The sequence below is a fragment of the Ananas comosus genome, linkage group 6 (genome assembly GCF_001540865.1).
Source record: "Ananas comosus cultivar F153 linkage group 6, ASM154086v1, whole genome shotgun sequence".
Lineage (NCBI taxonomy): Eukaryota > Viridiplantae > Streptophyta > Magnoliopsida > Poales > Bromeliaceae > Ananas > Ananas comosus.
Genome location: NC_033626.1, coordinates 6,451,211 through 6,468,231, shown reverse-complemented (window position 1 = coordinate 6,468,231; position 17,021 = coordinate 6,451,211). Strand labels below are relative to the sequence as shown.

Here is a 17,021-nt window from a genome sequence, read left to right as displayed (position 1 = left end):
GATAAAGTCACATTATAAATGCCATGTTTAATTGCAAGTTGTAGCTTAGCATCTTAATTATGCTTTCTTATATACAATTTACTCGTTACTATTATTGTTGGACTTACCCCCCCATTTTCTTTTGGGGCCTAGTGGAGCAATGAGCTGAGGTCAGTAATTGCCCACTGGGAACTATAAATTATAGTTCTCACGCCCTCTTTTTCTCGATGTTTTTCAGAGCCTTCCACGCAGGGTGAGGCCAGGGATCGCGGGAAGGGAGTTGCTTCGAGCTAGCTTCCTTCGAGGACGAGTTGCTAGATGGTCTACCTCTCGATATATATTTTATTTTTGCGAGAGGTTGAGGGTTTTACCAGTGGACTAGAGACCACTATTTTTGTACTTTTGAGACTGATAGTGTACTACTTATGGTTTCTTTTATTGTCTAGCTTTATTTCTTTACTTTGGTGTAGATGATAGAACTTTACTCGCTCTGATATCATTAGTTGCTAGTTATTTTACTTCTTGTTATTTGTTCTATCTCTCGCTTTACTTCTGCTTTTTATTGTAGACGCCTTATATGTGTAGACATATGGCGGGTCTGGGCACGCTACCGGGAGGGCCTCCGCCGGTCCCGTAGCGTGACAGATTAATTTGGTATCAGAGCCTAGGGTTGAGTTTTAGAGGACCTAGCAAACCTTAGGCCGGTTGGACTATAGGAATTAGGCTCGTGAGAGACGAGGTCTAATTGACTTGTGAGCGAAAGTTTTATGATTAGGTTTATGACAACTCTAAAAAGTTAAAGTTTGATCGGAGTGTATGGTTTCTAACTTCGCGGAGGGTTACGTTGGCGGCCGACAACGTAACATCCGGAGTTAGTAGTGAAGGACACTTCCTTACTTTCGCATGATTTGGGTTTTATCTATTTGAGCGGGGATGCGATAGCGTGGGTTACTAACTTGCGCTTTTATGTTATGTAGTGACGATGCCGATTACACGCTCCCAGTCTGCTGGGGCGAATGATGCGGCACACCCTGAGGAGGTCGAGACCTCCGCTACTTCCGGATCTAGTGAGGTCCGTGACTTGAGGGCCCAGCTTGCGGTTCTCACTGACCTGTTGGCGCAGCAGACGGCAGCGGCGCAGCGACAGGCTGAGGTAGCTCAGCGGCAAGAGGCGCAGATGAAGCATCTTGAGGACCTCCTACTTCAGCAGGCAGCAGCTTCGAGGGAGACCCAGGTTCTCACACCGCCAGCACCCGTGGTGGACGTCGCACCGAGAGCGCAGTCCCCCGCGCCCAGTTCTTCCCGTGCGGCGCCGGCGACCACACCTCGGGAGGAGGTGGCTGCGGTACCCCCAGTTCAGAGACCAGCGACATGGGCGGCATTCCCCGTGATGGCCGAGGGAGCCGAGCGGGATCGGCTCATGGAGCGCCTCAGTGAGTTCAGGAGGTGCAGCCCGAGGATGTTTGATGGCGAGAACGTCGACCACTGGATTGTTGAGAAGTGGTTGATGCATATGGAGAAGCTGTTTCGAGACACCTTCGTTGAGGAGATGGACAGGGTTTGGCTCGCCACTCATTTTCTTGACGGCGAGGCCTATCGTTGGTGGTTGGATATCCAGGACAATCCCAGCACCGACTTGACAGCGATCACATGGACGCGATTCAAGGAGCTTCTTCTGGCGCACTACTTCCCGACCAGCGTTAAGAGGAAGATGGAGCAGGACTTGCGCAGCTTGCGCCAGGATGAGCGGTCCGTGGCCGAGTACGAGAGGGAGTTTTCTCGACTACTCCATTGTGTGTCTTTTGTGGTGCGAGATGACGAGGACAAGGCCCGCATTTTTTAGCGTGGATTGCGGTCTTCGATCTTTCGGTTGGTGCAGTCCTCTAACCTCCAAACCTACCGGGAGGTTGTGGACCGTGCACTTATTGTGGAGGCTGGAGCGGCAGACCTTCAGGAGCGACGCGAGGCCCTAGACAAGGGCAAGGGAAAGAGGCCCGCGGCTGAGGGTACGAGTCGGACGCACTCACAGAGGCCGCCGAGGCATCCCAGGAGTAGGAGCCAGTCTCGAGGACGGGGCCAGTCTACTCAGCGAGGAGGACCCGATCGTCGCCAGGACCCCGCTGCGTGATTTGTGGCGGTCCTCATTACTCGCGGCAGTGTTCACGCAGCCGGGGTAGGTGCTTCTTGTGTGGCCAGGAGGGCCACTTTTAGTCGGACTGCCCGAGGAGTCCATTGCCAGCGCCATCTTCGGCATCTACACCAGCATCGCCAGGTCTCAGTCAGGGGACATCTTTTGCGCATCACCAGGCAGAGCGGCCGCCAGTTCTGCGGCAGGCGGAGGGGTCACGACAGGCCCGGAGCGGGCGCATGTATGCGGCCCAGACTGAGGAGGCGGCGGCAGCCGAGAATGTGGTCGCAGGTATCATTTTACTTCATGGTATTCAAGTTAGAGCTTTGTTTGATATCGGTGCATCGCATTCATTCATTGATCGGCTGTTTGCCGAGCTGCATGGCATCCCACTTGTATCCTTGTTGCACCTGGGACGAGTTGTTGTACCTGATCATTCTTTGGACATTCGGGAGTTTTGCCCCAGCTGCCCTATTCGGGTTGGAGATTGGATCATGCCCATAGACTTGTTAGCTTTGCATAAACTCGGGGAGTTTGACGTTGTGTTGGGCATGGATTGGTTGACTAAGTACTACGCCACTATCGATTGCAAGGATCGAACGGTGACTTTTAGAGAGCCAGGGCAGGCGGAGGTTGTGTACCGAGGATGCCAGAGTTCGTTGTTTGCGATGACGATTAGCTCCTCTCGAGCTAGGCAGTTGATTAGTAGAGGCTGCGTAGCCTACTTGGCTACTGTTGTGTTGCGGGGTGTGGATGACGCCCCTAGGATTGAGGATATCCCCGTAGTGCGGGAGTTTAGAGATGTGTTTTCAGCGGAGCTTCCAGATATGCCTCCTGATAGGGAGATTGAGTTTGTGGTAGATCTCGTTCCCAGGACTACTCCAATCTCAAAGGCGCCCTATAGGATGGCACCAGCAGAATTGAAAGAGCTGAAGGTACAGTTGCAGGATCTTCTGGATAAGGGTTTTGTGCGACCGAGTGTGTCACCTTGGGGAGCACCGGTTTTGTTTGTGAAGAAGAAGGATGGATCACGTCGCTTATGTGTGGACTATCGTGAACTCAATAAAGTCACAATTAAGAGCAAGTATCCATTGCTGAGGATTGATGACCTATTTGATCAGCTCCAGGGATCTTGTGTGTACTCCAAGATTGACTTGCAATCGGGATATCACCAGTTGAGGATTAGACCTGAGGATGTATCGAAGACGGCTTTTAGAACACGGTATGGACACTATGAGTTTATCGTTATGCCGTTTGGGCTTACTAACGTCTCGGCAGCTTTTATGGATTTAATGAACCGTGTTTTCAAGCCTTACTTAGACAGGTTTGTCGTGGTGTTTATCGACGACATCTTAGTGTATTCCCAGAGTGATGCGGATCACGAGGAACACTTGAGACTTGTACTTCAAGTGCTTCGGGAAAAGAAGCTCTACGCCAAGTTGAAAAAGTGTGAATTTTGGCTTAGAGAGGTGGCGTTTTTGGGCCATGTGATTTCAGGATCAGGCATAGCCGTGGACCCGAGGAAAATTGAGGCTATCAAGGATTGGCCAAGGCCGACGAGTGTCACGGAGATTCGGAGCTTTCTTGGTTTGGCCGGCTACTATCGACGGTTAGTTGAGGGATTTGCAAAGTTATCTACCCCCCTCACGAGGCTCACGCATAAGGGCACCAAGTTTATTTGGAATGATGCCTGTGAAAGAAGCTTCCAAGAGTTGAAGCAGAGATTGACGACCGCCCCGATCCTAACCTTGCCAACTGCTGGAGCAGGATATGTGATTTATAGTGATGCTTCCTTTAATGGATTGGGCTGTGTGTTGATGCAGGACGGGAAAGTGATCGAGTATGCATCTCGCCAATTGAAGGATTATGAAAGGAATTACCCCACTCACGACTTGGAGTTGGCGGCCGTAGTCTTTACATTGAAGCTATGGCGCCACTACTTATATGGCGAGTGGTGTGAAGTATATACGGATCACAAGAGCTTAAAGTATCTTTTCACTCAGAAGGAGTTGAACTTGAGGCAGCACAGATGGTTGGAGCTACTCAAGGACTATGATTTGACGATACTTTACCACCCGGGCAAGGCTAACGTGGTGGCGGATGCGCAAAATCGAAAATCGACGGAGAACTTAGCGATGCTTGTGGTTACTCAACCACCGTTAATCGAGCAGATAAAGCGGTTGGAGTTGGAGGTGGTGGCTCCTGATACACCCTTGAGGCTGACAGTTTTCGTGGTGCAACCTACCCTTTTGGAAAGGATTAAAGAAAAGCAAGCTTCCAACTCGGAGTTGCAAAAGATACGAGCTAAGATGGTTGATGGTTGCACCGGCGACTTCACTTTACATGGTGATGGATTGATGCGTTTCTGCGGACGACTTTGTGTACCGACGGACTTGGGCATTAAAGAGGACATTCTTCAAGAAGCACACCGAGCACCGTATGCTATACATCCGGGAGGTACCAAGATGTACAAGGACTTGAGGTTATTTTATTGGTGGCCCGGGATGAAGAAGGTGTTGGTGAGTTTGTTGCTAGATGCTTAACTTGCCAACAGGTGAAGGCTGAGCACCGAGTTCCTGCGGGAAAGCTGCAGAGCCTACCGATTCCAGTGTGGAAATAGGAAAAGATCACCATGGATTTCGTGATGGGATTGCCTCGCTCTCAGGCCGGGCATGATGCTATTTGGGTGATCGTGGACAGATTGACGAAATCGGCATACTTCATACCTATCCACACTACTTGGACTGGTGAAAGACTCGCACAGGTTTATTTGGATGAGATTGTGCGACTGCACGAGATACCTACTTCTATAGTATCGGATCGAGACCCCCGTTTTGTATCCCATTTTTGGAGGAACCTACAGGACGCTTTGGGTACGCGCTTGGATTTCAGCACTGCTTTCCACCCCCAGAGTGACGGGCAGTCGGAGCGTACTATACAGACACTTGAGGACATGCTTCGAGCCTGCGTGATCGACTTCCAGGGAGGATGGTCGCAGCATCTACCGATGGCAGAGTTTGCTTATAACAATAGTTATCAAGCAAGCATCAAGATGGCACCGTTCGAGGCACTCTATGGACGGAAGTGTAGATCGCCACTTCATTGGAGTGAAGTTGGCGAGAGATTGGCTTTAGGCCCAGATGTGCTCCAGGAAGCAGAGGACAAGGTTCGCATTGCTCGGGAGCGACTGTTGACAGCCCAGAGTAGGCAGAGGAGTATGCTGATCAGCGTCGACGAGAGTTGGAGTTTCAGATTGGAGATCATGTCTTCTTGAAGGTCTCGCCGACTCGGGGGATTAGACGATTTGGAATCCGGGGCAAGTTGAGCCCCCGATACATTGGACCATATGAGGTTTTGGAGCGTGTAGGCCCGGTAGCGTATCGACTCGCTCTACCGCCAAACCTATCGGGTGTACACAACGTATTCCATGTATCGGTCCTTCGGAAGTACATCCATGATCCGTCTCACGTGTTGGACGCTACGCTTGTGGAGCTGAGGGATGATTTGAGCTTCGAGGAGCAGCCGTTAAGGATCTTGGCTCGCGAGGTGAAAAGATTGCGGAACCGGAAAATTCCCTACGTGAAAGTGCTTTGGAGCAACCACGGCAAGCGCGAGGCCACTTGGGAGTTGGAGAGCACACTGTGGGAGCGATATCCCCATCTTTTTCAGATGGAGGCTTGAGGTATTTTGTTTGTTTTGAGTTTCGCGGACGAACCTCCCTTTTAGGAGGGGTGAATGTAACACACTGGACCTTTGCAAATTGCGAGCTTCGAGTGATTGGCTGTGTTCTGAGCTTTTTCAGATTTTCTGGTGGGTCGTTGACTGTGTTCCGACCTATGGCACGTGTCCCGAGATTTGTGGTACAAAGCCTTGCACCAAAATCCGAAAAAAGGGGATTTGGCTGACTCTCGGATTGAGTTCTGGCGGGCTTGTACCAGTACAAGGTTGTGCTTGTACCGGTACAAGGTTGTGCTTGTACCGGTATAAGGTTGATGGTTGTACCGGTACAGCCATCGGAGCTTGTACCGGTACAGAGCCGCAGAGCCCAGCAACCCGAGCCTCGGGTTTGGATTTCGTGGACCTTGTACCGGTACAAGGGCCCGTGTACCGGTACAAGGCGGCAGACTTCGCACAGTTCGAAACTGCAGGGGTATTTTTGCTTTTGTAGCACTTCTATTAGAACCCCCACGCCCCTAGGGCATTCCCCTGAGCTGAGAACTCTGGGATTTGAGGTAGGGGAGTTCCTCCTTGCTCTCTTGGTGATTTGGTCCCTCTCTTTTGGATTTTTCTTGGATTAATCTCTCTTTTTTCCCTTTTGGTGCTATTTCACCATGGTTGAAGCCAAGAGCTTGGATTTGGGGCCTTGTTGAGGGAAGAACTTGGGACTTAGAGCATTTAGAGCTTGACTTAAAGCTTCCAAGAGGTAATCCACTTGTTCTCTTCCTCTAAAATAGAGTTTTATTGAGGATTTTGTGATGAAACCCTAGATTGAGACTTAGGGTTCAATTTTGGGGCTTTTTGATCTAGGGCTTTTGAAGCTAGATTTCTTGGATTAGAACCCTCCTTTGGGTTAGATTGGAAGGATCCTAGCCTTCTTTTGGAGCTTGAGAGAGATTTTCCACTCCTTAGGTGAGTTTTAACCCTTTTGCTATAATTGTTAATGTTTGATCTTATAGTTGATCGTAATGCCCGTGTATCTCTTCGCTCAATACTTTTAGGGTATTTTGAGACTCGTGGACAACTTCGTTCGGCGAAACGAGGCCCTACGCGACGGTTCGGTGGGTTTGACCTAGCCACACAATGAGAAATTCTCATTTGTGATGAATTAAGTATCGTTAATTGAAAAAGCATGCATAATCATGTTAGATATATTTATTGTGAATTTTAGGATGCTTAATATGCCTATGTTATGTGTAAGGAAAGTTCGGACCTCCATATAGTAGAGAACTAGCATGTGGTACTCGCATATGTTTGGCATCCTATTGAGACTTGGAATCATAAATCCTATTGTGAAAATGAGCATCTTTTGCATGCATTTAAAGTTATTCCTATATTGAACTTAAAGGTTCTTGGTAAGCCATAAAGAGGCTCGGGGACTTGTGCTATTTGTGAATAATTGGGCTAATGTCATGAAGGGGCATCGAGCTCGGGTCATGTGTGAACCTAGTGGATAGTGCCATTGAGAGAGTTGGATATACTTGTTCATTAAAATGTCTAAGTGTCATAAAGGGGCACAAGACTTAGTAGTATTGGAACTTCATGTTGTGACTTAAACTAGATCTTCGGGATGCTAGTGACTATACCATGTTAGAGACATGAGGATTGGATACTTGAGACTTGGACTATGCTTGCTTGCCATTTGTGCTCATTCGCACATGCTTGTGAGGGTCGCTCCCTACAAGCCGGCACTCCGGAGTTAGCCTACGCGACTTTTGTTCGCTCGTGCGGTATTGAGAAGCCTACGGGGTCGAGTGGGACAGACACATTCCAAGAGTAGGGATGTCGGGCTACCACAGGCACTTAGGCGGCACAAGCTGGACTACCTTGGGTAGGTCCCTAATTGGAAATGGAAACCGACACAATGTTGAGTGTGTGATAATCACTACTAGACAGAGAGTAGTAGCTGGATTACTTGGACTTGCTTCTAGCATAGATGTGGACATTTGGGTATTCATACATACATGTAGTATGCTAGGAGATGTTGTTTATTGCATCCTTATATGCATTGTAGTCATGACAAAGTATCACTTTCATATCTGTATAAAGTAAATCATGATATTACTTGTGAACATGTAGATATATATTATCCATGACAAGATAAAGTCGCATTATAAATGCCATGTTTAATTGCAAGTTGTAGCTTAGCATCTTAATTATGCTTTCTTATATGCAATTTACTCGTTACTATTATTGTTGGACTTACCCCCCCTTTTTTTTTTGGGGCCTAGTGGAGCAATGAGCTGAGGTCAGTAATTGCCCACTGGGAACTATAAATTATAGTTCTCACGCCCTCTTTTTCTCGATGTTTTTCAGAGCCTTCCACGCAGGGTGAGGCCAGGGATCGCGGGAAGGGAGTTGCTTCGAGCTAGCTTCCTTCGAGGTCGAGTTGCTAGGTGGTCTACCTCTCGATATATATTTTATTTTTGCGAGAGGTTGAGGGTTTTACCAGTGTACTAGAGACCACCATTTTTGTACTTTTGAGACTGATAGTGTACTACTTATGATTTCTTTTATTGTCTAGCTTTATTTCTTTACTTTGGTGTAGATGATAGAACTTTACTCGCTCTAATATCATTAGTTGCTAGTTATTTTACTTCTTGTTATTTGTTCTATCTCTCGCTTTACTTCCGCTTTTTATTGTAGACGCCTTATATGTGTAGACATATGGCGGGTCTGGGCACGCTACCGGGAGGGCCTTCGCCGGTCCCGGGGCGTGACAGCAAGGGTGTCGCCTAACTAGATAGAGAGGAGCTTGTTTTGCTCCTTGGTGGTTGTTCCTTCTTCTTTCTTTTGTTGTTGTGAGAGAGAGAGATTTTGAGTACCATGTATAGAGAGACCACCTATATACTCTTTATGTTTAGCTTTTGGATTTGGGATTTCCATTGTACTACTTTATGGCTTTATTAGTGGATTTCAGTTTTATACTTATCACTCTGTTGTAGAACTTAGTTACTTATTTTGCTCTGATATCGTTAGATCCCTTTGTTCTATTGCTTTATTTATCGTTTTGTTTTAGACGCCTTATATGTTATAGGCATATGGCGGGTCTGGGCATACGCCGGGCGGGCTTCTGCTGGGTCCCGGGGCGTGACACCGCGGCAAGGGTGTCGCTTCGAGCTAGTTACCTAGGGGTCTTGCTTTAGGTGGTTCATTTTCTCCTTTTGTTTATGTTTGAGAGAATGAGAGTTTTGTACCTTTATGTACAGACCACCATTTTTGTATATCTAGCACCTCTATTTGGATCTTGTTGTATCTATCTCTACTTTTATGTTAGTTCTTTTATTTCCTCTTGCTATTAGAATTTAGTTGTAATCTTGCTCTGATATCTCTAGATGCTTATTTATCGTTGCTTTAATTATCGCTTTGTTATAGACGTCTTATATGTTGTAGGCATATGGCGGGTCTGGACACGCACTGGGCGGGCTTCCGCTGGGCCCCGGGGCGTGACAACATCGTGAGGAACGTAGTTGAGAAAAAGGTTCCTACATGTGATCCCGATGAGATAGATGAGGCGCTTACCAACGAACGGCTGGAATTGTTGATTAGTATCCGGTCCACGGATGCATCTACGCCTCAGCCGCCAAGTTTTGAACTAGTTGGCTCTTAAGTTGCACTATTGCTACTCTTTTACCATTAAGTTGTAACTGTTGCACCCGAATGCACTTTATATTGAACGATTGTACTACTTCATTTTTTTGCACTACTAACTCATTACAATACACTGCTTGCTTTACACTGATATTGCAGATCTTGACATCCTATTCTCATCGACGACGCAGCAAACAGTGATGGAGGTACTTGTATCGTTGATATGAAAAACGAGATAAATTCCAATGATAGCATCCATATTGTCGCCTTCTCTTCCAATGAATTTCATCGAACGTACAACACGATGGATGTGTCCCATTGCACCAAAGTGACGTAGTGGGACTTTTGGCTAAGGAATTCGACAACGACGAGATGGAAGAAAACCTCATTGTGAACAGCACTACGCTGGAGTCAGTTGGAACCATCACAGATGTGGACGATGTCCACGAGGGCCAGCTCTACAAAACGCAAGCCGACTTCAAAAGAGCTCTCAAAGCTTACACAATGAAAAGAGGTTTCGAGTACGCCCCTACCAAATGCAACGACCTTAAGCTAACCACGAGATGTCGTGTCGCAGATTGCCCGTGGAGAATAAAGGCGCATTACCTACCAGGACTTACACAATGGTGGGTGAAGAAATTTATTTCGAAACACACTTATAGCCGAGCAATAGGGGATTTGAGCCACAGGAATTGCGATGAGGAGTTTATCGCATATTTTGTTATGGAGCAGGTCGTGGCGAACGAGAAATACATGCCAAAGATGGTTCAGACTAAGATTTTGCGCCAGCATGACGTCAGAATTTCTTACTGGAATGCCTACCGGGCCAGAGAAAGGATCCTTCAGAAGATCCGCGAAGATTTTGAGGGCTCGTTCGCTGCATTTTTGTCATACATGCGAGAGCTGAGGATGGGTGACGCGGATGCATGACTTCAACTACTTTACCAGGACGAGGGTCGTTTCCACCAATTCATCTGGGCATTTGGTGCATCAATTCGTGCATTTCGGAAGCACTGCAGGCCGCTAGTTGAACTGGATGGTACGATTTTGCACCAATATGCCAAATTTCACACCATTATATAAATCGGTTGCACTATTGTATATTACAACGATGCAAAATAATCTAGTTTGCACGATTATGAACTAATATACACGTTTTGCATTACTTTCAGGTACTTTCCTAATGGATAAGTTTAGAGGGACTCTGCTGACGGTTTTATGTATCGATGAAAATAACTATTTCCTGCCATTGGTGTGGACAGTTGTTGACGGTGAAAATCGATATTCACTGGTTTCTTGAACAGTTGCAGGATGGTGTCGTTGGTGAACGCGAGGTCCGCAGACAAAACTATATACTTATTTTTGTCTTCGACAGATAAAAAGGTCTTATTGAAGCTGTTGCCGATATTTTTCCGGATGCAGCTCATGGTTATTGCATATACCACCTGTCTACCAATCCCCCGCACGCGACAAAAAATACCCCTGCGTGGAGAAGATTTTGGGCGGCGACGCATGCTTACACTGTCGCGGAGTTCAACGAAATAATAGAGAAGATGAATGATTTGAACCCGGAACAGTACAAGTGTGTAGTCAAGCTTCCTCAGCATAGGGGGGGCTATCCATTGGTTCCTTCGAAGGCGTTATTCAATGCTCACTTCCAACTGTGCCAAGATGATAAACAGTGTTATACGACATTTAAAGGGCATTCCAATTACATACCTAGTAGAGGAAACACGAAAGAAAACGGCGTGGTATTTTTACCAGAGGAAAAATGCTGGGGAGAAGATGACTAGTGTTTTAACACCGTATGAAGAGAAGATAATAGAGAGCTCGAGGGAAGCGTCTCGCTTTTACACCCTGAACTCTTCGACTGATGTGCTTTTTCAGGTCTTATTGACTAATTTGCACCATTTTAATAATTATTTGCACTATTTTAACCATTTGTTGCACTAATGTCGAAACATATTATATGAAATCACATAACGTTGTATTATTGTGAAATTTTTATGTGCTATTTCACTACTCGTTGCATTATTTGACTCACTTATGCCTATGGCTTATATTTTTCCTTAACAGGCAATCACACCAACCAGTATGGAGGTCGTGGATCTTTCTAAAATGACATGTTTCTGCAAGCGTTGGGACATTGATGGCATCCCATATAAGCACGCCATAGGAGCAATCTCATGTAGGCTGCGAGATCCATATGATTTTATCGATGACTGGTTCAAGACCACAACTTATCACGTAACCTACAACGACTACGTCCCTCCCACCAGAGGCAAAGAGCACTGGCCACCTATACCAAACACCGTTGTGCCGCCGCGGCCGCCAAACGTGCGCATACAATCGGGGAGAAGGAAGATTGCACGGAAGTAGTCAATTTCTAACGGCCTAGAAAAGAAGCGGTGCAGGAATTGCCAAGGTGGGGGTACAACAAACGGTCATGCACGAACCCTCCTCTGGCCAGAGGAAAGCAGCCTCTGGAGGTCCTGTAGTGCGCGACGACATCAGTAGGCACGTTTATGCTTAGGTAGTAGTGCAAACAAGTGTGTAAATGGTGTTACGAAAATGAAAATAGTTCAACATTCTTTGATAACTAGTGTAATCATTCTCTAAGCAGTGCAACTCGGTTATTTTGTAGTCCACCGTATGTTCTCATCGTCATCGCCGTAGGTTGCTTGGGTAGAACCAGTGCAAATGCTCTCTATATGCAAGAACGATAATAGTGAAATGTGCACAAACAAAAGCCTACACTATTCAAGCAAATATTTCCCACAGTAGAGTCAATCTGTTGCTCTTGGATATACAAACTTACACTATTTTGAACAAATATGTGCAATTGTTTGTTTTGTTACACAATTAAGGAAAATTTTAAAGACGATTCTACACTAATACTGACAAATATTGTACCGTTAGATTTATCCATAACAAAACTTAACGGTCATTGCTTGGCTCCTAGATATACAAATTTACACTATTTTGAACAAATTTGTGCAATTGCTTGCTGTGTTACACTATTACAGAGAAATTTTGGGTCATATATTTATAGGGAAAAAAATTAAAAATTTACACTAAATGCTCAAATGTGAAAAAAAAATTAGAAAAAAATAAAAAAATATTAATCAAATCATTGCGAGTAAAAATGCCGCAAAAATTCTGTTGCTATTTCATTGTGTTTCTTCGTCACATCCTTTTGGGAGAAGTTCATGTTCCATCCATTCTGCAGGTATTCTTCGTATGCCAAAAGGAAGATAGAGCAGTTATTTAACTGATCTTGTATCGGGATGTCTTTCATGTTGATATTCTCCCCGTTGAACGAGTGGCGCGACGGCAAAACAAATTGAAAAAATTTTGTTCCAAAATTTTCCTACAAAGTTACACTGCATAAGGGAATGTTGCACTAATTAGAGAAGATAATAGAATAATCCTAGCACAATATTACACTATTAAGGCAATATTTACTACTTTTTCAAATCCAGCGTTATATTTAACATTTTTAATCGACGATAAGTGGAGGCACTTCCTTTCTTGGAGATCGACCGCTGGCAAGTACCAGTGCTCGAAGTCGAAGAGCGGGATAAACCAATAATTTGTGTCACTAATCGCCCGTTGGTCACATTCGTTATAAATATATCCGAACCGAAATCTGTACTAATGGTCTGGCAAAGGATGCTTGTGGAGTATATGCACCTCTGGCCATCTGTCTCCTCCAGTAGATGTTGGTAGGAGTCAATAATATCGAAGCTGACGAAGACCATGTAACTTGTAAGGTCGACGAAGTCCTTCCGACCAATGTTAATGTTTTTCGAAGGCACGCTTATCGCTTGGGTGCCACTTGTAAGGAATTTTTCAATTAACTCCCGATCCTCTTGTGATAGCACTTCTTTACCATAGTACTTTAATTCCTTGGGCGATGTCGCTTTTGCGACCTATAGTTTTTGGCCTATTTTGGTTTTGCATGTATCTTCCGAGTGGGGGATGTCGATGGTTACCAGAGGCTGTTCACAAATCAATCAAAGAGTGTAACATTTAGGAAACTACACCATTGCTGCACGTTTTTACACTATTAGAAGCAATATCGCATTATTTAAAAGTATCGTTGCAAGATTCACATAACCCTGTATTACTGGGTTCCGGCTTGGCAAACATTGCTTCTTACACAGTTGCCTTCGAAGCCGGTGCATCACGAGCCTGGAGTCTCTTCGACTTGCGAGTATCCGCCGGGAGGGGGTTGTCAATAAAAACTGCCGCCTCTTCATAGGAAAATAAAATAGTGCAACAAGTAGGGAACTATTACACAAATAGAAAAAATATTACATTAATTAAAGAGTATCGGCGTAATATTTAGTTACCCTTTTAGTTGTACGAGCCATCTTTGCAGGCTTCGGCGCATCCGCTATTGCAGGTGCCGCCCCCTCGGCGGGCTTCTCCTCTTCCGTCAAACGCCACCTCTGGTTTCGCCACCTAGATCGGTACCGGCGCCACCGCCTCCGGTTACGCCCCAGCCGTCATTTCCGCAGCCGCCTTCAGTTTCGCCGCCACCCTCGGTGCCGCCACCGCCGCCTTTTTCGCCGCCACCTCCGGTTCCCCCGCCGCCGCCTCCAGGTCCGCCGCCTCCTCCAGTTCCCCCGCCTCGCCGAACTTCGACACTCTCGGCAATGAGGGTTCCGACGCCTCTGGTAGCGAAGATAATGGTTGGAAGTCGTGACATACTTGGATGACGACGTTATGCAGCTGAAATTTTGTTGTAAAAATTGGAGTCAATTGAACTATTAGTTTAGAAATTACACTATTTCAGCAACGATTACACATTTACATACTTCGTCGCATTCCAGAACTACGTCGCCGGCGAAAAGACCAACTATTGTACGGTCATCTTTTCGACTTGTTCGTCAAATAAAATGACCGGGCGCGCATGTGCGCTCTCTCTCGGCGGCCGCAGGTGTGCGCTCTCTCTCGGTGGCACAACCTGCATACAATTGATGCGGTTGTATGTTACACTACTTGACTAAATAATGCACTATTACAATATGTACCAATAAACAATTAAAATATACTTTTATTAAACTCAGTGTAGTACAATCACACTAGTATTGAGAATGTAACATAAGAATCATACTATTACTGAGAATGTAAATTAATAAGCGCATTACATCCGTCGGCAATTAGGTCGTCGCTGTTCTTCTTTCATCCCCAGAGCAGTCGGAGGAGGTACGGGTTCCTAGTTCACTTGCCTTTCCTCGACGTGCGCTTCTCACGACACTCATGGGGAACTCTAGGTAGACTCCGTAGTTTTTGGCGAGCCCCATCCTTTTTAAATTTCGATGAACTCCGCATTCGTTCTGACACGAATTCTGGCTTCACGATATTGGCCGTATCGCTGCGGGCATCGCCAAGATGGACGGTGCTAACTTTTATTTTTTGACACTGTGAGGAGCTCCTATAGGATTTAGACCCCGGGGGGGGGGGGTTGGTACTTGCACGCTTTTGTGCCTCTTTTTAATCTTTTTACTTCCAAGTGATGATGTTGGTGTTGGTAGAAGAGCGGATTGCTTAGTATGGCGGCCACGGAGGTGGCAAGACTGTACACCACGCCATCTAGACGGGCAATTGCTGCCATCACCTCTTTATAGTCCCCTGGAGGTTCCTCATTCCTGGGGCACTAGCGATATGGAACATCAGCCACGACCCCGAGCAGCCGTTGTTCTTCTGGGGAGAGGTCGAGCCTGCGTTGGTACCTAGTGAAGTTAAAATCCTCCTTCACTCTCGACGATCCCCGTGAACGCTGAGTCCATCTAATTGTATCCTATCTTTGGACATGAAAAAATATTGCACGACGGAAAGGTAGAGGACATCAGTACCCAGTGTGTTCATATATCCACACCTGATTGCAAAGACAATATTATACTACTAATCAGCACAATATTACACTATAGTTCACAAAATTACACGATTGACATATACAATAGAGTTCTTTTGCACGATTACTTGCGAGATGTCCTAAATGTTCTTCTACTTTGCAATATGATAAATACCTGAATATTTTTTCACAATATACACTTATTGGGAGAAGAGGAGGTGCATCCAAGAACATATCCCACCTGCTTCGAATTAACTTGCAATTTAATGGTGGCGAAACATAGCCTGTCAATGATAAGCCGATGTACTGCCTCCAGCCAATTGTAGCATCCCAGAGCGGGGAGATCATCGACAAGAGCCACCAAACCTTTGGGGCAGAGATTGTTGGTATTTGTGAAAAGAAATTAATGCAACAAAAAAAGTAGAGAATAAGTAATTTCACGAAGTCGCTAATGTCGTCTTCATCCTCCTTGGGTGACATCTCCTTCAATACCACCTCGAGGTTTTTGCGGTCGACCTTTTTCCCTCCATGGTAACGATTTTGAATATCCCATTCAACTTTCATATTTAGGTCTAATATTTGACCCGACATGGATAATCCAAGCAGAACTACAACCTCTTGGAGCGTGAAGCATATGATCTGCGAGCCTATTTTGAATTCTACACACTCATTCCAATGTCAGAGGATGAACTCCAGTATGGGCCTATCTGAGGTGATGTCGGGAAAGTGTAAGATATTGGCGAAAGTGGCATTGTGGATGACGGGAAGATGATGGGGCTTCACGACCGACGTGTAAATCTTCCTATACGCTCCTATGAAACACCTCGAATTCACAATGAATATACCGTCGGGGCCACCGGTAACTGGCCGCGACAGCTCCTTTCGGGTGGCGTCAGACGATGAATTAGTAGATTGTGACGACTTCAACACCATTGCAAGAAACGTAGATTGAGAGTGTAGCGGCCACTGGGCTTCGAAGCAGACGATAGTGGTTACAAACAGTAAAGTGGTTGATAGGGTAATAGGAGGTATAATGCGGTGGATAGTACGTAAAGGGTTAGAATAGGGTAATGGGAGCAACCATCGGTTGATAGCTAGTGGGATGCTCGTTTAGGACAACCTATTCATCACACAGCGTAAGAATCCAGAAATGTCCTGACGTGTTAGCACACCAAATAGCCAACAGCGTACAATGACAAAAGATATTCAAAATCGTGGCAAATAGTGCAACACAGTGGCAAACAGTGCAAAGAGCAGGAAAAATTCTGCACCATTTATCCTTGTCGAGAAAATTTGAATTAAAGTGGGGCGACCTAACAGGGGAAAAGCTGAACATCTTTCCTTCTTTTGTTGCTTGGTTTATAGCTACTGTGGAAAATATTTGTTTGAATAGTGTATTGTTTGCCACATTGTTGCACTAATATAAAGTGTGCACTGCACTGTTATAAGGTTGTTGCACTATTTCACTTCCATTTGCATCAATATTCCCATCGTCGGTGGTGTTTTCTTCCAAATTTCAGAGAACTGAACAGCAAACACTGGGTCTGGCGAGTAGCTTGGCAAAATTGGTTCGCATAGCGATATTTCGAAGATTGCGTTTCCTGCACAGGTTGCATTTAATGCTCGCGACAAAAGGTCGTACAGTAACGTATACGTTCTCCTCGATTATGTGAGGCGAAGAGACACCAGTGGGCATATCGAAGTTTCCTCAGGAAGGGAAAGCGGCTTTTCAAACGACTTTTC

At 45.8% G+C, this 17,021-nt stretch overlaps 1 protein-coding gene across 1 annotated transcript; it reads left to right on the top strand.

Annotated features, from left to right (window-relative positions):
* On the top strand, positions 9,788 to 11,794 carry LOC109712098. Its single transcript, XM_020235528.1, has 4 exons — positions 9,788 to 10,328; positions 10,588 to 10,686; positions 10,838 to 11,166; positions 11,492 to 11,794. Exons 1-4 carry the CDS (start codon positions 9,788 to 9,790, stop codon positions 11,792 to 11,794), a joined length of 1,272 nt encoding a protein of 423 aa, XP_020091117.1.